The following is a 21,165-nucleotide window of genomic DNA, read 5'->3' on the forward strand; positions in this document are numbered from 1 at the left end:
GAGGACACCTCGATGACTACCTATATTTGTGAATTACCAGAGACACCCAAGGTAGAAATGCTCATGCTCTTTTGTTAGATGATTGAGCGCGCAACAGTGCCTCGATCTTCCTCATTTGCTTCATATCTAGACCCTGGACAGGGCATAATCTTGAAGCTCTCGTAGCCTGTAGCTTCTTCTAAGAATGTGTTCAGATCCAGCATTGTTGCGTCCGTGTTGAAGGAGGCTCATGCCGTTTCGAGATACCGAGGTCCCTTGGCCTCCGCTTCCTCTTGCGAAACTGATATGTCGGGCTAGTTCTTCTACCATGTTGAGTCTTGCTAGCCGAGATCCATACAACTGGGGCTTTGCCATATCTATGGCATCCAATATGCGCTGTTTCCTCTTCAATACTCGTTTGTCTACACTAAAGATCTTCTCAAGTTCACTTATCTCCGATTCCAGATCGCGCACAAGGGAATAAGGATAAGCCAAATGCGCCTCGCTGGCTTTTGTCTCTTCTGCTTGCTGTCGCCCCTTCTTTGGGAGAAACCAGGACCAATTCTCCACCCGGTTGAGCCATTCCGAAGCTTTCAGGTCATATTTCAGGAGTCGGAGGACTTCTTGCTCCGTTTGCACTATAGTAGCAGAATTTCTCGCGCGCATGAGAATATTCACTTGCTGGGAAGTGCCTTGCCGGAAGTTGTTGTGCGATGCTGGCTCGTCGGTGCAGGGCCAATCCCGGTGGAGTACTGGTGATAGAAGCTATCAGCCCGTCTAAGTCTCTTGTTTAGCGTCAGCGCCTTCTCACCTTTCTGGGATAGGAAGAAACAAGTAAGTGCCAGCGCTCGGCATTCATATAGACAGCTATCAGGTTGAGTGCTTGCTAACGATTGCAGAAACCGAGAAAATATATCTGTAGCATATGATAACATGGTGGTCGTCGTTCGATCCATAGCAGGAAGAATTGCCCTAAAGAACTCTCTTCCCTCTCGTTTTTTATACTCCTTTTGCGACCTTGTTGTCTCCGGATGACCTAAGTATTCAAAGAACGTCTCGACGATGTCCTCACACACTGTGAGCTTCATTCAACTCACGTGGGCCGGGGTACTCATACATCTACCATATGATCTCGAAGGTTGTCTAAATCCATGGGGATCTGAGATAGTGTAGCAGACAGTTAGGTTTAGTGCAGACTCTACCTCCCACGGTACAGTAGTTTTGCAGGCTAGTGATATATGGGCACGGAGCCCATTGTCAAATTGCAGTCCTCAAATTAAGCATAGCAAAACCAGTAGGCTATAATAGACCTGGCCAATTGCAGGGCTATCAGTTTGCTACCCAACCGCAAAGTGTCCATATATATCAGCTCTTGTTCGCACATCATTTCAGAATCTCCACGATCGGACTATAAGCGCTGTTGAGATGGCACCGAGTATGTCCAAATGGGTTCCTCCCCCCCCCCTCCTGATGTCGAAATCCAGGAAGCAAATCGTCCTTTATGGCCCCGGTGCCTAAGTTTAGCCTAGATTGTGCCTGCTGTTATTATCCTGAAGTTTCTTGTGTGGTATACTCTTTACTGGCTACATCCTACGTGGGCATTATTCAAAGATGTTGCGCAAGCTTAACCGTCTATTTGCTCATCTGGAGTGGAAGAAAAGCCCCACTTACATTAATGTAGATACTCCCTCGGTTCAAGGATGGCCCATAATGGCTGAGAATTATGATCGGTATCCTGTGTCGTCTTCCAAGGCATTGACTAACGTTGACGGGTCCATTGGTCCAGAGAAAACATCGAAGGTGGACGCCCAACAACTCAATACGATCCAACACCGGGCCCAACGCCTCGATAAATGGGGTCTGTTTATTGGACTCGTTCCAGTGTGTGTTTTGCTTTGCCTCTTCCACGGAGTGTCATCTTACTAACTGTATCTATAGCATCGGTGATATCGTCAATACTGCCCTTGCGATGAGGCTACTCCATGGTTATAGAACGTTGGGTCCAGACCTCCCTAAGTCGCTATACAACAGAATGGTGGCCAATATAGTCATCAGTCTTATCATTGGCTTTGTTCCTTTTTGCGGAACCTTTCTTGACCGGTTTTTGGTTAGATGTAACAGGCGCAATGCTCTTATACTTGAATCTTTTTTCGAATCGAGTGCGGCCAGAGGACGAGAAATTGAAAAGTAGAACAGCTGAAGGGGCATTTTCTAGGCACACTATTGGATACAAAGGCTTAATGTTACACTACGGTTTAAGTGTCCCTGAAAGTGAATTGTGCGTTTTCTAGATATGAGAATTAGCAGAGTCACGGATTATCAGGGCAATGGATTTTAGACTGTTTTCATTTGAGATCATTATGCACCATATCTACTTTGCTTTATTTTCCCTAGTTAGGTTGGCATTTCGGGCGACTGCCCAACTGCTTGCATAGATACTGGCGACTGAGCCTCACTGGACGCCAAGAGAGCAAAGTTGTGGAATCTTGAAGTTCCAGTATACGCTCGAAGGGCCGTCTCTCAACCTTGTCTTTTAAACATGTCGCATGTATCTCAACACGATATACTGTGTAGTCTCTGTACCTCTAGCACGGCTCTCCTTTACGACGCATGGAGTCCGATCCTCGAAAGAAACGAAAATAAAGAGGAAAAGAAATGGAAGCCCCTTTGATGCCCAGCTATCGGGCACCCTGGATGACAGGGGGAGTACGTTGGGAACTGATTCGCGATAGTCAGTCTGACTCGGAAGCTAGACTCACCCAAATGTTTCGGATAATATCTCATGAGCTCTGTATTTTAGGTGTAGCCTCATTCAAGAACGCTTAAACTTGAACAAGTTCAGTCCCACATTTGGCACTTGGACGACATTCTCACGTAATGTCAACTATGCTAGAACCGGTGGCCATAAAAAAGGAATTAATGTTGTATAATCTATGACGGCTTCGTTTGTCAAAAGAGAGCTTCTAGGTGAACAGCGTAATAACGCCGTGTATTTGCCGTGTACCTGCTCCATTATAATTAGACAAGTCTGTGGAGATTGTATATTTTGCTCAAATGCGAGAAGAACGAAAATGAAGACCCAAGCGCATAGTATAGTCTCTGAATAGCGTAAACTTCAGATGGGTCGATTCTTGCAATTCCTGACATTCATTATTAGAGGTATCTCTACCTAACGGTTTGTGGATTTGAACCCCAAGTACCATGGAAGTTTGACGAAGCCTAGGTTTGAAGAAAAATAATAGACTAGATATTCAAGGCGGGGAGGTAACTTCATGCCGCTAGTTCCACCGCTGCGGTGTACTATGGTCCTACGGCTGTGACCCTTACTCATTGCTAAAGGCGGCTTTATGATGGTTGCGACTACGGAAAATAAGTAACAGTTCGAGTCGACGACAAATGGCGGAACCATGTAGCCATGGAAGAATACAGCACCATTACCAGCCGATTCTTGTTGCACCCAACGCTTTGTCATTGATCCGTATTCTATGGTACTGTAGCCTGCGCAGAACTGCCGTGTTAAAAGCACTAATGTTGGCCTTTGCCTGCCGAAAAGCGCAACATCATTTCTTGTATACAGTCTTGTAAGTGCGCCGCTTCATTCCACTACTATGATGGCAGACCACAAAGGCTTCCCGAGAGGTCTGCTCCACCCCACCTGCAGATCTTGAGATGCTAACCGAGGGCTTCAATAGGATTGGGTCCTTATGAATACCTGTACCCAATGCGTATACAAAACTTGGTTGAATCGCATCGTGGCACATCGTACGTTTTAATGTACATATACGGGACTGAGCGTTTGGGTCTTAAGTGGGTGGTAGAGAGACTTGTCGCTGGTTACTTTGGGCTTCGACGGTCGTTCCAGGCAAGGCTTGGTTGGAAGCACTGTTGGTACTCGTTCCTCTCCTCTGAGCTCATAGACACGGGCGCAAAGACAAGGGGTAGTGTCGGCGGGCATGGTGTTTGACATCTAGGGCACTTGGCATGGTCGGCTTCTTATCTTTTGTAGCGTCCGCACAGAAGGGGGCGGAACGAAACTCATTCGCCGTTATGTCTATTGTAGGAAACATGCATGCTCCGCTGCGTGGGGCAATGTGCAACTAAATTTGACCATGCCGCGGGCCGCGGCCCCGTTGCACCACTATTCGGCGTCTCTGATTTGGTAAGTATGTACCACCGGCAGACTTTTACCATAATTGCTTTGTCCTTAAATATGGCCCAATGCCGACCGCACCCCTATCTGGCACGCCTTGCTGGGAAAGGTGAGCGAGGGTATTTTCCCAAGTGTCCCCTCCACCAAGGCATTTCTGGGTGTATATTCTCGTTGTCGGAAAGTGCAGGCGTCTATTTTGGACCAAAGGCTATTGAAAAGGTGGTATAAAGTAGGTGTCAGTTTGATGTTCAGGGTCAAAACAGTTCTCGAAAATTCTCCGAGTGGTGACTCTCAATGGTCCCTCCCGTCTTACCATGGGCTCTTCTTCCACGCCGTCGTGTGGACAGCCTGAGCACGTTAGTCCAGTTATATGAGCCCTACACAGATAGTGTGCTGTGGAAGTGCCGGCCAGCCAGCGTGACCATCATTCACGGTGACCAGCCACGGGCATACGGTCCTGGTCTCTACACATCATTACACGATGTTCAAGGCGAACAAACCCTTTGCAACTTTTTGCAGCTTTCTGCAGCCTGTAGCCTCGAGTCGCGACCACTCTATGCCAAACAGTCTGTTTCTATGGATGCGGGGCTCACTGCTAAATTCTTTCATAGCCTATGCCTGGAGTTTAGTGACGTTATATGTATCAATGTACGAACCGTGGACGAGGCGGTTCGCATATTTCTACAGTTTAGAGACTGCACCGAGCTTAGAGCCCATACAGAGCCACAGTTGATTATCCTGTTTGAAATGATTCCACCACGGACCACAGTAGATGAGACAGATGTAAAGAAACACCTCGAAGCCTGTTTGGCCAAAAAAGGGAATTCCTCCCAGTGGACTTCGCGACTGTTGCAGCATTTAATCGTGCGATCTCATGGCCCGCAAAGAACCAATGTGCCCGAACTTTTGACGGATATCCAAATGTATACTACCGTAATGAGAAAAAGACGCGAGAAAAGGAGCCACCTATGGACACTTGGAGAGCTCAATTACCTATTTGAGCAGTACCTCATCATCAAAATACCCTTGAGAGCATATCACCAAAGGCTGCCGAGCTTGGTCAACCCAGGGCAGGGGGCTACCTGGTATCCAATGGCGTTTAGAAAGCGGATCTGGCCTGGGAAAGAGATACAAGAACACAACGGCTTATCCAAGTGGTTCCAGGCTATTGACCAAGACAGCGATTTGAACGGCGCTTTGGCCCCGGTCTTTGCGAAGATGTTTCTGGAAGATGCAGATCTCCTCCCGCACGGTATGTGATATCCCACCGAAAGAGTACCGAGAGAGTCTACGCTGGGCTTATCTAACCATGCTGGTGCGTTTAGGTTTCCTTCCCACAGAGCTCTTTGCTAGCATATACGGGCCCTTGTGCAGACAAGCATGGCACCATGCCGTTCGGGATTGCGACTGGATAACTCACAAGGGACTTGGAAGCTTTTTGGATGCCGTAGTCTCGAGAATGGGGCACCAGGTCCCAGATCTCTGGCACAATGCGCAGTTAGGGCTACAGAAAGTCAGAGGAAAGCCGTTGTGCTGCATGTGTCCATGGAACATGCAGCCATGGGCTGTTTTCCCCTGCGGTCACGGCATATGCGAGCGCGATGCTTGGCGTTATTCTGGGATCCAGCCCAATGATGCTGAACATCCGACTCTTTCCCATTTTAAAGCCTGCCCGGCATGCCATGCGCCGGTGGACTTGAAGTTACGGCTTCGTCCGTTACAAGCCGGTTATCGAGTCGCTACCTTCGATGGAGGTGGGGTCTTAGGAATAGTCTCGCTCATTGCCCTACGAACTATTACCGAGGGTCTTCCGAGGGCACTATCCGCCCACCACTTTTTTGACCTGATAGTCGGTACAAGTACAGGTATGTTGTCCGGGTCTTGAGTATGGAATGTACGTCCAATTGACGGTCAGAGAAATAGGTTCAATTATAAGCGCTGCGCTTGGTCTTATGCAATGGCCATTATCGTACTGCATCGAGATGTTTTGCTCCACGGCAAACGATGTGTTCATTAAGAAACGTGGAATTGGAGCACTTGTGCGAAGATTGCTTCGTCTCCACAAGACCGGCGCGCGCTATGACATGAATGTGTTTTGTCACGTACTCAGAAATGCTTTCGGGAATCATCTGATGCGACAGAGCATAGTAAAAACGAAACAAGATGTCGTGCGTGTAGCCATCACGTCGGCAACTTTCGATTCCCGACTATGCTTGTTCCGTTCCTATGGTGACGTACTTCGCGAGGCAGAACGCGGAAACTACAAACCAGAGAGCCTTTTCGATCTTCCCCTGTGGCAAGCGTACGTCACCCTTTGGTTTGATGCTTTTGGCCTTGATTTGGTCCAGAACACGGTGTGCTGATCTTCTCTGTTTTCTGCTTAGTATTGCCACCAGCTGCGCTGCCCCCTGGTCTTTGAGCCGGTAAATGGACTTCAGGATGGGGCATTTGCTGCCAATTGTCCCGCATGGGTGGCAATGATGGAGGTGAACGAGCTTTCTATGCTAGGCAGCCGTCTGCTAGACTTTTCAGTAAGCTTTGGGACTGGTCAATTTCTGAGTCCAGACAGGAGCCGTTCTCGGAGCTGGTTGAAGCATCTCGTTCCAGAATGGGTCTCCAGGCTGGGTTGTGGTTTAGGCAGCGTCGTGGACGCCGACTCTATGTACGGAAAGTTCTCTAGCGCCCTCAATAGGGCCGAAAGAGATGGTAAACATTATCGCGTGGAGCCTTCGTTTAGAACAGTGCCGATTGCCCTCGATGACCCGGCCTTCCTTACAGACCTCACCACGGAGACGGAACTTTACATGAAATCCCCAAATGTCCAGCAAAGTACTCTTCACTTACAGCTGGCAATGCTTGCGTCTTGCTTCTATGCTGCTTTGCTGTCACCGCCAGCGTTTGACTCCAACGTGGGACAATACTGCGCCCGCTTAGCAGTTCTGTCCCGATGGCCTGAAGATGGGGACATACGTCAGTCACTCGGTGAGAAACTAGAACATGCATCTTTTATTGTGGGTACCCTGGCGCGCCCTTACACGATTCCTTTGTACTGCACGATTTACGTGAGCGCTTTGGATGTGCCTGTTGAAATAAGTCTCACCCTTGACGGAATAACATCATGCCCTATTAGCGGGGCCCCGCTGTCTCTGACGCAGCTGATATACCTGCAACATCCGCCATGCTGGTCTCACTTGGCTACACGCAAGCGGGGCGGCTCCCATTTGGCCGATGGTTGCAACAAACGTCGCTGTATTGCCCAACATGCAAGTGGCTGACGCGAAATGGCTTTGGAACCGACTACCTGGTCACGGGATGCCCAGCCATGAAGGACTAAATGCGTTCTGTAATTTTCCGGGATGTAATTGATGCTGCTTGACGTGTTCCAAGGCCCGAGGATTCAATAATTATTTGCTGGCAATGATTCCTTTGATGGAACGAAGTCTTTGTTACGTGTCTGGATGCACTTGCTACCGTCGCCATTTGCCAAAATAATGAATCAACAGTCTATGTCAGGGTCACCGGATAATAGTGTCAAGATCAAGATTGTAGGTCTCATGCTTTCACCTGGTAGTCATAATTCAATCTTCGTGTGAGAGTGGCGCTAGCTTTTGTATATATCTTGATGTTCTAGAGTATCCCGATCTCTGTAGAGGACTTTACACGAAGCGCGGCAGGCAGAAGGTTGACTAAATGGTTGCATAACCAACCCTGGGTACGGAAGACTAGACAATGAATAGCATGCAAGCTCCAAATTAGTTTGGGAAGACATAGTTTTAATGGAAGTATTGAATTTAATATAAACAATTTACAATATTTCTATTTTGATAGTGGAATCTTTACTCAACCTTTGATGTACTATATTCATTGAATCCCTCCTCCTAGCCCCATTTTCTCCGAAAGGTTATGCGGCGCTAGGACGCCGTCCTACGCGGTAAGCTACTGTATCTGTAGCCAGGACCTTGATTCCCAGAGTGAATTTATGTATGGTCGGAGTTCTGTCCTGTGCGCTGAAATATTTGAGCAAATCCACATACGTTTCCTGCCAATATCTCGCCTTTCCTCTGGTATGAAGTTGGCCACTTTACTCAGTTTCTCTTCCGCCAATGGGCTTCAAAGGCTTCTCGGATTGAGTAGGGAACGCTATCACAAACTGGATTCTCAGACTTGTATGGTGCTCTTCACCTTGGCGCAAATCTGAAGGGTGCCAGTCTCCGGGAAGCCAACCACTCGATCGCGCGCGACACGGATGTTCCCCGGATCCACACTCTGGATTTCCAAGACAAAGCGACGAACATAGGTCGCAACTGTCAGATAAATTTCCATGATTACCAGACTTGTCGGGACCCATCGGTAAGTAATGATTTCGAGCTAACTGAACGAAAGGGAACGGGTGCTTACTTCACGCCAACACACTTGCGACTGCCCTTTGTAAAGGGCACCAGGTACTTTCTGAGGTTGAAATCCTCCGATGCCTTGAACCACCGTTCAGGGTTGAAGTTGTGTGGATCCGGGGATATAACCGGATTGTGGTGGACAAAGTAGATAGAGGTGCTCATTGGGGTCTGCAACGAGGGTTCGTACTATTAGCACAGACAATCTTTTCCACTCTGCTCCTTGATATATACTTCTCGTGTACCCCGGGAGGAATGACATGCTCATTATAGTAGGACTTCATTTGGTGCCACGCGCGGCAACCGAATAACCGCTGCGTTGGACAAGCGCAACGACTCATTGTCCACGGCGGTCTGGACGATTAGCTTCGATCGAGGTCAATGTGAGTGGGCAGAGACGCACCAAATACGGAAGCTTCTCCAGTTCCTCCCACGTAGCGGTGCTCGTTGGTGTGGGCAGAACCTGCCTGAGCTCTGCCCGTAGTCTCTCCCGGACCATATAACCTTGGAAGACGTAATTCGCGGCAAAGGCGAAAGAGCGCATTGTCGTCTCCGTCCCCGCCACGATGAGAGTGAAGCCTTCATCTTGGAGACGACTCAAAGTCCTCTCGCTCGGAGGGATTGCCTCGCTTGTCAATCGCTTGATGATAGTTATTCCCCCCCCCCGGTGAGCGTGATGCGCTGGCCGGCGACGACGGCTGAGAAATGCTCGAAAATGGACCGTTGAAACTCGAACAAGGCCGATTTGCCGGGCATCAGAACTGCCATCACCTGCGGCGGTACCTTGTGTAAGAGTCCGGTTAGGAACGGGGAAAAAAACGGTTGATATGGCTAAACGCCCGCAAAGTCGTTGGCCGCCGTGCGGATATCGCTGCGGAAGTCCGGGTCTTCCAGGAAGCCCCAGCTTTTGCCATAGCAGCAGAAGGTGATTACGTCTGACGTGAGTGCACCGAAAGCGCCGCAGAGATCAACAACCTCTCCCCCGACGTGGAACTCCACCAACCGACTCATGAGCTTCCCTACCCGTTCTTCAATCACGGGCGATAATCTTGACACTGACCTCCTGGAGAAGAACTCATACAAGAGGCTGCGTCGATAGCGGTGGACGTCATGCTTGACGGTCGCAACTGCCGCATAGGGGACACCGAACGTAGGGACGAAGGTGGGCTCCTTATCGCGCTTTCGGACCGATGAAGTGTAAATCTCGTCGTAGAAATCGGGGTCTATGATATGGACTTCGCGTGGATTAATACGTACAATGGGTCTTGTGCGGCGGAATCAGTTACGGCCGGGGCATCTAGTTCGTCCAATGCTGACCGTATTTCTTGTGCATTTCCTCAATCCGAAAAATAAACCGTCCATCGCAGACGACATTGTAGTAGAGCTCATACAGAGAGGTAATGGCCGTCATTTTGGGCCCCGGGATTCTCGCAAGGGGATGGAGATAGAGCCGGTAGAAAGCACGCAGAACCAAGGCTGCCAGTACGGCACCAACAAGGTCCCATGCGTGAATTTTGGCAAGATTCATGGTAGGCTGCAGCAGGTGAAGGTCTCCTTGCTCGTGATCGTGCTGTGGATGGTTCGTAGCTTCCAATGCCATTCATCGCAGGTTAAATGTCCAATTCTTTTAGTCACCCCCCAAGCAACGCGAAGCTTGCTTCTCTACCTCTATCGATTAGGTTAGGGGCCATCGACATTAATATTACGTGAATTGAGCGTACTAGTTACAGGATAAGAGTGTATTACGTGAATGAACGGTCAATCAGGATTGCGTGAATAGTGATCAGGTGATTTAGTGTGCCATATAATCATAATTATTCTGCGGCGGCCTCTGATACCAACGGTCATTGAACGGGGATGTGTTTGGTCTCAAAGAGTGTCCCAGCTGACAGACAAGTACACCCTTGGTTGTATTCCATGGATATGACTTTCTCGCCCGGCCACCATATGGTGAACCCAACTATGATATTCTTTCGAAATATAGAGCACCCTACACTATCCAGTCGTTACTTTATATTCAGTACCGATAGGATTCCCTGCGTATGTTTTGGGGGTGATAGAGTAAACTTTAATTACTCGCTCGTCTCTCGATGACCGAGCCAATATGATGAGTTTGTTCTTGACCTCAGAAGGCAGGAAGCAAGGCCCGAACAGCGGGAATACACTCGCATAAAGTCCAGAAAGTTTGATCTAGAAATGCATTTGGAGAGATTCTGTGGTCGTGCAGCGGCATGCATCAGTTATCCTTCAATTCCCTTTGATGCAGACGTTTTTTAAGATGAAAAGATTGTTTCAGAAATGGTCTGAACATGACAGGCAGGGTTTAAACATGCCATTGAAGCATCTGTGGATCGATAACCGGGCCCCGTAACTACATAATAACAATCCGGAATTCAAGACACAATGTCTTATCTAATTATGTCACTGCCATGGTGGAAACGAAGGCTGCCGCTTAGCAAACGTCCGGTCAGTGTCTATATTATTACTATAGCTCATGTCCCGCATGGGCTCTTCTTGCGTGTACGGTAATATAGCAAGCCACCTGTAACATACCTGTTTTGTTTACGCGATCTTGTGCTTGCAGAATCATTTGGAATCAATAAGCCGGTCCCAGAATGTCGCTATACCGGATTGGTCTCTTGAACCCCTACGGAAGTTTTCGTAGAGGGATTGAGGAATCACGTTAGCAGTACGGTGGCATTACGGGGACGTGGAATATAGGAGGTTAAGGACTGGTCATTATGCCGAACATGGATGGCTCCCATCGGCCGCCAAATCCAAGTTCTCTGCCACTTCGCCCAACCCAGTCGAGTGCCTCTTAGATGCTTCCTCTTCCCTCTCTTCCGGTGTCGTTACACTCTTCCATTCTAGCTCTTCGTTCCATTGCCCTCGCTCCAGGTCAACCTTGATGTTCCTACCCGAATCCGCATCTAAGTCTCGGTATCGGACCGTTCTCATGGCACCTGTGCCCAAACCTCCGGGTCTGGCTGGTGAGTACCAATACTGGACCGATCCCATTCTTTGCCAGGAAACTCGAACCGGACTAAGAAATTTTCGCAAGCTTGGATGGCTTCCAAATTTCAAACCAATGGCCTTGGAAGGCATCGCTGTCTTCGAACGATATTGGTGGAAGTGAGTATTCGTTCGGTCGGGAGAAGCCTGGTAATAGACAAATCAAGCTCCTTCTCGGTGAAACCAATTTTAAGGGTTGTAATGCAGCTACCCACCCCGGAGTACGTATTTTCTGAACGGGCGCATCTTGTGGAAAACTTTTACAACCCGACACAGAGAATCTTGGCGAGAAAAAGCTACTTGCTCGACAAAGGTTGGCGGCACATTCCAAGCCTGTACCTCAACGACAATATATGGCGCGCTCGTGCCGACATTGCGAACAGTCGAGAACAGCCGGGACTACACAAGCGGAGAAAATCACGACCAGGGATGTCGAAAGTATCCAGCATCCAGCCTATGCTGCTTGGGTCCAAAACACTGAGAATTTGATGGCGACCAGGATCCAGAAATCGACTGGAAGCTGAACTGCTCGAAGCAAAGGTGGAAGCTGATTCAAGAGCTAGGGTTCGGCTTACTTTATCAACAACAAATTGACATGGTATAGGTACATGGGCCCTATGACTAGATTAATTTGTGGCGGTACAATGAAACGGATGGATGGGTCATTTACCCTGACCCTCGCTTTAAGTTCATTTCCCAACTAAGCTAGAATACGAACTCGTGCCTAGTCCGGCGGGTAGTGGTTTAGAGTCCAACTCTTTTGGTGATATATAATTTACCACTAAAATACAAATACATGATTGTCTCAAAGGGATTGTTTTAGAACTCTTGCGATGAAGTTTGAGCCTCGCCGGTGAGATGGATACTGGCCAAATAACACTACGAGGTGGTAGGCGATAACAAGGAAGGCCAGAGGGGCAAACGGGTAACACTTTCCAGTGCTGCAAGAAGGTGGGCAATATGGTACTTCTCTTGATTTCTGAAATATAATGATGCGACAAGATGCGGTCAATAAACATTGTGGGCAGATTGGCAAATCTACGAAGAGTTACAAATCGTGGAATGATATATATCGAGCTTGCAGGGTACCAGACGTAGAAGGAACGACGCAACCATTTATCAGCCACCGCAAAGATGTTTGCATTGAAATCGTATAATGGCTGTATGAACCCCTGACTCGTTTCGTACAAACATCTAGCCCAAGTTTGACGCACCGAAACAGTTGTCACATCAAGTGATGTTTCAGTACTTCACTAATAGGAACGAAGGTCTCCATTACACTTGAACAAGGCGGCAAGATGATGACGTTTACGGGGCCCTTCAATGCCCGTAAAGTCAATTTTGCCAACACTCCATCTTTGTGCTCAGTCCAACCCCGCCCTCTCTTTCACTCAGATAGGCCATGGAGCTGGTAGGAAAAACTTCGGTCAGCCACTCTTTACAGAGAGATATACAAATGATCCGCGTATCAAGGCGCACGCATTAACGGGCGGCAGATCCCAAGTATCCCACACTGTCAAGGATCTTGTAGTTTTGAGTCCCATGGGGCTGAGAGAAAGACAGAAAGTGCGGACACATCAGTCAATTCTTTCAAAAGTCATTTGTATATATAACAGCACTGGTGAGATATCTTCGTGGCAGGCGATATGGCTAGATAAGGATGAGTACTTTTCAGAGACTAGGCAAGGAATCTAGATGTCTATTTTTCCGAGGGGGCAAACACCGATTTCATTACTTGCGTACTATTGTATACAAAGATCCTCCGACTTCACCCAGGTTCACCAAGCCAATCCCGATAGGAACAACGATCGAAGTTGGAAGAATCCTCCACTGGCTGTGTCATTCTTTGGCTAATGATCACAATAATCAAACAAAGAAGCGGGAACGAAACATATCATGGAGGCAACTCAGCTATCAGATCGTATGGAGCGTGAAAGCGTGAGGGTCTTGACGAGATACAAAGTGGCCGAGAGCAAAGACCATCTCGAGGAAACCTGGATGGCTCTATCGCATGCCATCGGCAGTAGGCGCGGGACCGTCGTTTGCCGCAATATGTACATCGTAGGCCGTTTAACCAGTGGCCAGGGAAGCTGGAGTACGGGGGAGGCTGTAAGGCTTCTTCTATTATCAGGCCTCCCCAGGGATCCGTATCAACGACGGGCTGTCTTGTTCCATGGTGCGCGCAACTAGAAAGAATTAAGAAAGCTGGAATTGTAGAGTAATACCAGAAAGGCGCACCTATCCGAAAGTCGTACCCAGATCCCGGTGATGAAGCGCATTAGGCTACAAGTTTTACCCAGTAGATTTTCCGCAGAACTTCGGTCTCACCACCACCTATTGATCTATATATGGAATGCAATAGCTGCCATTGACAATTTCAAACTGCTTTGTTGCGGGCCGTTGCTCATAACATCTGACAATTCAGCGAAGATGACGCAAGAGTTGTCATCGTCAACGGATTCAACAATCCCCCTAAACGAGGTAGTGTCATGCCCTCCCAGCCTTCCGATCGACTAGCGTGACGTTATGGAGTTTTCGCCTAGTTTGGGGGGTTGATCCGTCTCGCAACACACGGGCGCACTGCGTCTCGGATCTGAATTTGGCACTGATTGAACAATGGTATGTACTGGTTTTGCCCATAGACATTGGTAATTAATGTACGTTTCAAGGACGTTTGACATGACTATATATTCCCCTTAGCCTCATCGTTGTACCCTTTCTCAAACGCCCTCTCTCCTTGCCATCCCACGTACTGACTTTGCAGAACCCACGGCATGACTGAGTTATCCAGAAAAAGTGCGAAGGAGTTTGCAACAACGTAAGTAAACCACCACTGCTGCAAGTTGGCATGTCTGAAACAATCCTGCTTTAGCATTCTCCCGCTCTACTGTGGCCCGCACGTAAGAATTCGGATCGACTTCAGCGATCAGGAGTATACAGTCTCTAAAGGGCTTCTCTGTGCAGAATCGTCCTATTTCTCAGCAATTCTCGAAAAGCATTGTCCCGGATCCCAGCAGCAGACCGCGACTCTTGACAGAGTGGAAGGCATTGTCTCAGGACAAAGCGTCGAAGCCCTGATTCAATGGTTGTACCTTCGTATGGTGATATTTGATATAGAAGACCCTGGGGATCAGATCTCAGCTGCCATAGAGCTTGTAAGGCTCGCTGACATGTGCAATGTGAGCGGACTGGAGCCTCAAATGGCTCGGTATATCAAAAAGATCCTGATTGCAAATCCGAACCCTCAATCCAACCATTTTTGGAGACACGTGGACACCAACACTTATTGCCTGACCTCACAGCACATTGCGGCGGCATCACTTCTACCTCAGAAGCACCCGGTCCGTCGCATCTTGGCTGCAGCTTCCGTCGAAGGATACCTTCGGGATCAAAACCACAAGTTTGCCGAGGAGACCCAAGAATATCCATCATTTGGAGCCGATCTCCTCTGGGAGGTCGGCATGGCTTTGGATGAGATCAAGTCCACCAGCAAGGTCGCATTCAAGGATCCTATCAGTGGTCAGAGGGCGGAGATCAAGGCGGGTCGGGAGATGTAAGGATTTTGTTCGAGCCGTTGAGCTGGGAATAGTTTGGCAATCTTTGAGGAAAACGAATTTGTTTTTGGGCCTTCAGTAAATATCAAAAGGAATCACCTCGGATGAACAGTCTCAGATAAATGCCCCTATAAATTTGTTGACACGCTTCTATATATCAGCGGCTTTCCCGGCTCGCCGCTCCTAACTGACCCCGTGCTCTAGAAAGCATCCCGGAGGTCTCGCCCATCACTGACGCGCATGAACACTGACCGCAACCACAAGAATGAGCGCTACACATGCGATAGCCGAGAAACAACGGCCCATATTCCGTAGAAGCGCGAGTAACAGCATATCTCCTGTAATGCTCTCAAGCCAGCGAGACATTTCCGGCAACCAAGCCTATTTTTATCCTGGATTCAAAAATAGCAATTCAGATATAATATACTTCTTCCTAAGCACCCTTTTTTTCTGTGTCGCAAAAAAATAGCTCCGTGTTGAGAAGGTTTCTAGATCCGGCTTCCGTGTGATTTACTTCCTAAGCGTGGTCCACAGACAAATCTTGAACATCCCGGTGCCTCGGGACCTCAATGGGCGTGTACATTAATTATGCCACGAAGGGTGAAGATTGGCCCAGAAGATAAATCAGAGTGTCGAGCCCCTCCATCTCATGGGGAAACCGATTGCAGGTATTCACCTACAATGTCAAACCAGTATCAGCAACCACCGCCACCTTCTGGCTCGGGTTTGTTTGACCACCATGTCAATCGGCTGAAACCGCTCGAAGGATCTTTGAGTACGTCCCAGGCCGCATCGCGGGCATGTAAAGACCAGTGCTGGGTGAGTCCGATGGACTCCAAATCTCCAAATCAGCGGGAGTTATTTGAGAGTATTGAGCTTCTTTTGGGGATAAGAATCCAACATAATGCAGGACGAAGTCAATGCAGGGGGCCTTCATTGGGAGGTGAACCTTCATATCGCCCATGGAGTGAGCCAGGTAGGCCCGGACCAACTCTGGGCTGGAAAGGAACAAGACATGCTTCCGCTGGACCCCATCATAATAGGAAAACGGTGATTGCGTTACAAAACGCTGCTTCTTTAGGTGACCTGTTTGACTTGGCTAGACGCCACGGGGTTCAACTGGAGGATGTTCCCCTAGGCCTCCCTTTGATCCGATCTGTCCTCCGGCGGTCACACCCGGAGCAATGGGAATTGCGAGAAATGGGGTTGCCTGTCACACCCGCAGGGAAGGTAATTCAGCCTGGGTCACGGGAGTATTTCCACCATCTGGTGTCACCGCACCGGGAAAGGCCTCTTTGTTTGAGCGCTCGAGACTATTGTGATCACCATGAATACGAAATCCTCACGTGCGCATATATAACTGGAGCTATTATGATGCAATGTGAAGCAGTGGCAACGACATTAGACGCGAAGCGATGGTCAGTGTTGCAGCTGGCCCTGAATGACTACCAAGACCCCCGATGGGACGGGATGCATCGAGCTTTGTGGCGGATCTGGACCTTTTGCAGGGTTTTCGGTTCCAACAAAGGGCGCGAAGAAGATTGGCAGGGCCAGCGCGCCTGGCTCGAAGGCCATGCCATCCACAGTGATGACGGAGGTGGCTTCGGCATTTACCCTGGGAGCCTTCAGAGCGAGGTCCTCGACAATCCTCCAGAATCCTTCGGCTCTGGTAACCAGGGAGGGCTCATGCCGGAGGAGTTGAAAGATATGATGTTCATCTGGATTTGTCTCCAATGGATGTTACGGGCACGACTTCAAAGAGATCCTCTACCAGAGCCTCTACGGCGAGACCACACGCAGGCCAGCTCGACGCTGATTGAGAAGACTGCGACTGGCTGGAAAGTCACAGATACCCTGGTTGATTCGCTATTAAGCCTTGGATTGGCCGCTACCAGACATCTCTTGGCCACTCACAGAGAACACCCTCTCCAAGTAGCCCAGAATCTACAATGGACCTCACGGCCCGTGATCCTAAGGCAAAAAAGGAGCCACGCATTTTTACTAGAGGCTTGTCAGAGAAAGCTGCGGGAACGGGAAACAAAGGACCATGGGTCAAGGTTACAGAAGGAAGACGGCTATGATGACGCCGTTGCAAGAAGTTTGCGGAACTACACCTTCTCACATCGGAACCCTAACTTCATGCTTGGCAGCCAGCGTCTGAATCATCAAGCATCTGCAACCCAAATCAGGAACCCCGCGGCATAGGAATAGCTTCAAGTTAGTTGTGCTGGACAGCTGCTGCGTGTATTTCTATTAAGTCTTGGGATGAGCATATAGAGAGCGTCAATCGGCCATTCCTAGATTTCTGTCTTTTTTGAAAGGTCAAAGTCTCCGCGAGAACGGACCAAGCCGTGATCAGTCGCGGGGGCTGCCTGACCAGGCTGGCAAAGGGGGTTCGTGTAGCCCTCCAACAACTTTGAGTAACGTAGCTGATCGGATTCTTGTGCCATCCGGACAAGGAAGTAGAACTCTCGTCAGCTCACGTAGTGTCTCCATCAGAGAACTCTCAGGTTCCGCGAAACCCGTCACGCAATCTACCACTAAGCAGGTCAAGATTACACGAAACTTGGGGGTCGAGGATCTCGAGTATATTTAGAAAGGCCTACTGAATACTGTGTGCAGGTAGTTTTGTCATGGCTGCAACAGAACAGCCTTTCGTTGTCAAATATAGGGTCGGACCTTGTGTTATTTCTATCGCTACCTAGGTTATTGCATGAGATAAGACCAACGGGGCCTTAATATGTAATATGACTGACGTATGCCAAATTGTATCCAACACCTTTCGTTATAACGTGTCGGCCGAGCTCCACTATGTTTTTGCATCCGTACACGTCTTGCTGAATCTACATTTGGTCCCAGGTGGGCTAGTGGTTGACATTCCATATTTACTACAACGATGGACAAAAGTGAATCACTTGGGAAGGACACATATTACTTCGACGATGTGAGCCCATGTTCGAGCTCCGCGGCGCCAGCTCGAGCAGTATTAGAAAATGGTATCCCAGGATGCATTAGGCCTCCTAGAGAGGTTCTGTCGATCTTCGAGCTCGGAAATTGAAATCAACTATCCGCAGCGCCTAGATGAGGATTACACGCTCAAAGGCTCGCGCGATGCTTGCGCAAGGCTCAGGGCTTATATCTGTGAGGATAAATCCGGCTTTACCGACGCTCTCCGGAATGCGCTCAACTTGCAATCGGCACTTCGTGAATTCCATAGGCTGCAACGTATGCTGTTTCGTGAACCACTTCCCGGTCCCTTCCCAGAGACAGAGCGCATTGGGCATCAAAGCATTGCCGCACCTACGATGAGCCTTCAGAGTTTGCTAGATGAGATAGGAGAATGTGCGTGGTATATTGTGGAACTGCTTGAATCTACAGACGTGCTTGTTGCCCCAAGTCCACCCTATCCCGACCATTGCTGAAACCAACCATGTTCCTGCCCAATAAGTCTTATTGAATAATTCTTATCGGGTATAAGCCTGTGTGTTTATCTGAACTTCCCATGAATAAACCTAACAATCCATAGCCGGGATATACTACTCTGTATTCTAAATAAGATTGAGTCTGATAACTGAAGATTCTTTGATTCTAAAACCTGCGACCCTATTGAGACGCCATTTTTTTCTTTTTTTTTACCTTTTTCTTTTTCTGCGTCATGTAACTCTTTGTGGCTCTGCGCCAAGTAAACAGTAAAAGGCTGAGTTTACGAATGTACCGGGTCTCCACATATAATGTCCAACATACTGGAATCGATACTTGTTTCAAGTTTGAGGCTATATTTACGGCATTGTGGCCTAGGAGGTTCTACTAGAGCAAGAACGAACAAAGACGTGGAAGGTCTTGTCGGTAAGTTAGTACTTGGTAACCAATTGAGCCGCAAGGTAATACGTGCATGCTGTAGTGTGTCGTACTGCTGTCAAGGATATGATCAGATCAAGGGGAAGACCCAACGATAAAGGCCCATTGCAAGATACAAACCACTTGTTATATATTCTCATAATGCATAGGAAACATTTAGTTGTTCCACGTTAGAAGAAATCAGGGAAAGTGTGCATACAGTACGGAGATCAAGTAGTACTCGGCATAGACACTCTGAGGATCATGAACGCCGGTGACTTTTGGTCTTGGTATGTGACAGCGGCAAATATGACCTGTCCACTGGTCGCAGAAATGGCCAATATAAGCATTTGAGGCAATCTTCTTCTCTCCCTTCTCATGCCATGCAGTATAAGGTTGGGTACTTTCCATCTCATTATTGATTTTACTTAATTGTTCCGTAGGCCTAAGCCAAGAGAGCCAGAGACATACTCTGTGTTTCAAAAGCCTACTGTCTGCTCCATAGCCAAATTCACAATCACAATGCCAACGCAAATGCTCTGGAAATTTTTAATATTGGTCCTGAATGTGAGAGCCAATACTCTATCCGGGGATGGCAGCCGAAGTGCCTTGCTGCCTCTCCTCACCCGATCGGACAAGGCCTGGACCGATGTCTCTCCCGGCGAAAGCTATTCTACTGCTGGCTTTGGCGGATCAACTGACCCGGTCGGATCTGGCGATGCCTATGTTGGCAATGTCGGTCGCCCTTATGGCAGTAATATTATGGAAGTTGCCGCCTCTGATGCGAACCGATTTCAGTATATTGTAAAGTTTGTAGGGCCTAGTGCTGGTGGCTGGAGAGTAGCCATCTGGAACAAAGTGGGACCTGGTGGTAAGCTGGATGGGTGGTATGGGAACGCCTGCTGCCAATTCACTCTTGCTGCCGATGAAGCAAAATACATTGCCTTCGCCACAAATTCGCAGGGTGGCTGGGTTGCCACCAATACTACATCCATCCCCACTAACCAATTAGGCAGCTACGCCGGCACTTGGGGTGAGTTTGACTTTGGCAACACCGCACATAATGGCTGGTCAGGCTTTGATGTGTCCGCGATCCAGGCCCAGAATGCACAATTAGAGGTCCAAGGTATGAGGATTTGCTCCATGCTCCATGACGACCTCTGCTCGTATATCACGTGGAGGGCTGTTATTGTCCACAACGCTTACACAAGCTCCAAAGCGGATGTTGGTGGAATTGGTGGCAATCTCCCCGCTGGTCCCGTTCGTTTAACTGCTAGCATTGGCTATGATGAATAGAAAGTAGCACTGGCTCCGCGCTGCAATAGTAGACATTTCATTTGGCGGCGAAACGTTTGTCTCGCTGTGAAGGAACGGCCAGAATGGGGTAACCCTGTGTGAGCCTAATGAGTTCTCGTATTAAACTAGTCCCAGATCTGGTTTATATGCGGATAACTTAAGATAAAGGGTCCAACCAATTTAGGTATCTATTATCTTCACAAATTTCAGAGTAGTATTGGAACCGCCACGCCGTAGAACCTCGTTCATTCTTGGCTTTGCAAATGGCATCGTTCTATATCAGCTGGACCTTTATATTGGTTCTGTATGATAGTATTCTAAGTGCCCCATTCTAAAAGCCCTATGAGAGATTATAATCAAAAAAGCTGAACATGATGAAGCCTGTGGAAGAAGATATATACTGTAGCTCCGGAGCTTCATTGATATTCCTGTCCAGGGCTAGCCTCAACTCCCCAACGAGACTAGTTTGTTTGTCAGAAACTACACAGGCCACGCTGTATGACGCTGTTAAGGCACCTGCCACCGTAGCTCTTCTGTCATATGCGTCCTGCAGAGTCCCTAATCGGTGCCGCTTTGTTCCTTTGGTGCCTACGTCTGCAGAGTGCCCTGTCTCATTCTGATGTCATATTGGTGTCACTATCAACAAACGACCGTGAAGCGGTCTGAGCACAAGACATGGCATTTCCGGAGCCGACTTGCGCCTCTTGTGAAAGCCCAGATGCTCGGTCTCTGAGCCACCCCTAATTGAAAGAAAACTTCCATTCAATGGGCTGATGGTGGGACTTTAATTCTCAAGCAGAGATCATAAAGCAGGAAAAAAGGGCCGTGTTGCAGCTTCCCATTTATCTCCTACTTTATGACCTGACAATTCCGCGATCGGGTGCTAACAGGGAACTAAGAAAATAGCGTGATCATAACTCAATCCTCCAAAACCTAATCTACGGTC

The 21,165-nt window shown here is 48.5% G+C and overlaps 7 protein-coding genes across 7 annotated transcripts; 5 read left to right on the forward strand and 2 right to left on the reverse strand.

The window, feature by feature from the left end:
• Positions 1-1,689: 1,689 nt before the first annotated feature.
• N7508_011171 (uncharacterized protein) lies at positions 1,690-1,926 on the forward strand (the record flags this gene model as incomplete). Its single annotated transcript, XM_058469231.1, has 2 exons — positions 1,690-1,860; positions 1,918-1,926. The coding sequence occupies 2 exons, from the start codon at positions 1,690-1,692 to the stop codon at positions 1,924-1,926; spliced, it is 180 nt and encodes a 59-aa protein (XP_058314209.1).
• Positions 1,927-8,287: 6,361 nt separating this feature from the next.
• On the reverse strand, positions 8,288-9,064 carry N7508_011172 (cytochrome P450; the record flags this gene model as incomplete). The annotated part of the gene is made up of 4 exons (XM_058469232.1): positions 8,288-8,462; positions 8,528-8,709; positions 8,766-8,834; positions 8,924-9,064. The coding sequence occupies 4 exons, from the start codon at positions 9,062-9,064 to the stop codon at positions 8,288-8,290; spliced, it is 567 nt and encodes a 188-aa protein (XP_058314210.1).
• Positions 9,065-9,351: 287 nt separating this feature from the next.
• Positions 9,352-10,120, reverse strand: N7508_011173 (cytochrome P450; the record flags this gene model as incomplete). Its single annotated transcript, XM_058469233.1, has 2 exons — positions 9,352-9,755; positions 9,838-10,120. The coding sequence occupies 2 exons, from the start codon at positions 10,118-10,120 to the stop codon at positions 9,352-9,354; spliced, it is 687 nt and encodes a 228-aa protein (XP_058314211.1).
• A 4,186-nt stretch (positions 10,121-14,306) lies between these two features.
• Positions 14,307-15,089, forward strand: N7508_011174 (uncharacterized protein; the record flags this gene model as incomplete). The annotated part of the gene is made up of 2 exons (XM_058469234.1): positions 14,307-14,350; positions 14,405-15,089. 2 exons carry the CDS (start codon positions 14,307-14,309, stop codon positions 15,087-15,089), a joined length of 729 nt encoding a protein of 242 aa, XP_058314212.1.
• Positions 15,090-15,767: 678 nt separating this feature from the next.
• N7508_011175 (uncharacterized protein) lies at positions 15,768-17,291 on the forward strand (the record flags this gene model as incomplete). The annotated part of the gene is made up of 3 exons (XM_058469235.1): positions 15,768-15,905; positions 15,997-16,136; positions 16,190-17,291. The coding sequence occupies 3 exons, from the start codon at positions 15,768-15,770 to the stop codon at positions 17,289-17,291; spliced, it is 1,380 nt and encodes a 459-aa protein (XP_058314213.1).
• A 788-nt stretch (positions 17,292-18,079) lies between these two features.
• Positions 18,080-18,508, forward strand: N7508_011176 (uncharacterized protein; the record flags this gene model as incomplete). The annotated part of the gene is made up of 1 exon (XM_058469236.1): positions 18,080-18,508. The coding sequence occupies one exon, from the start codon at positions 18,080-18,082 to the stop codon at positions 18,506-18,508; it is 429 nt and encodes a 142-aa protein (XP_058314214.1).
• A 937-nt stretch (positions 18,509-19,445) lies between these two features.
• N7508_011177 (uncharacterized protein) lies at positions 19,446-20,219 on the forward strand (the record flags this gene model as incomplete). The annotated part of the gene is made up of 1 exon (XM_058469237.1): positions 19,446-20,219. The coding sequence occupies one exon, from the start codon at positions 19,446-19,448 to the stop codon at positions 20,217-20,219; it is 774 nt and encodes a 257-aa protein (XP_058314215.1).
• Between the last annotated feature and the right edge of the window lie 946 nt (positions 20,220-21,165).

Source organism: Penicillium antarcticum (assembly GCF_028974205.1).
Source record: "Penicillium antarcticum strain IBT 31339 chromosome Unknown utg000010l_segment0_segment0, whole genome shotgun sequence".
Taxonomy (NCBI): domain Eukaryota; kingdom Fungi; phylum Ascomycota; class Eurotiomycetes; order Eurotiales; family Aspergillaceae; genus Penicillium; species Penicillium antarcticum.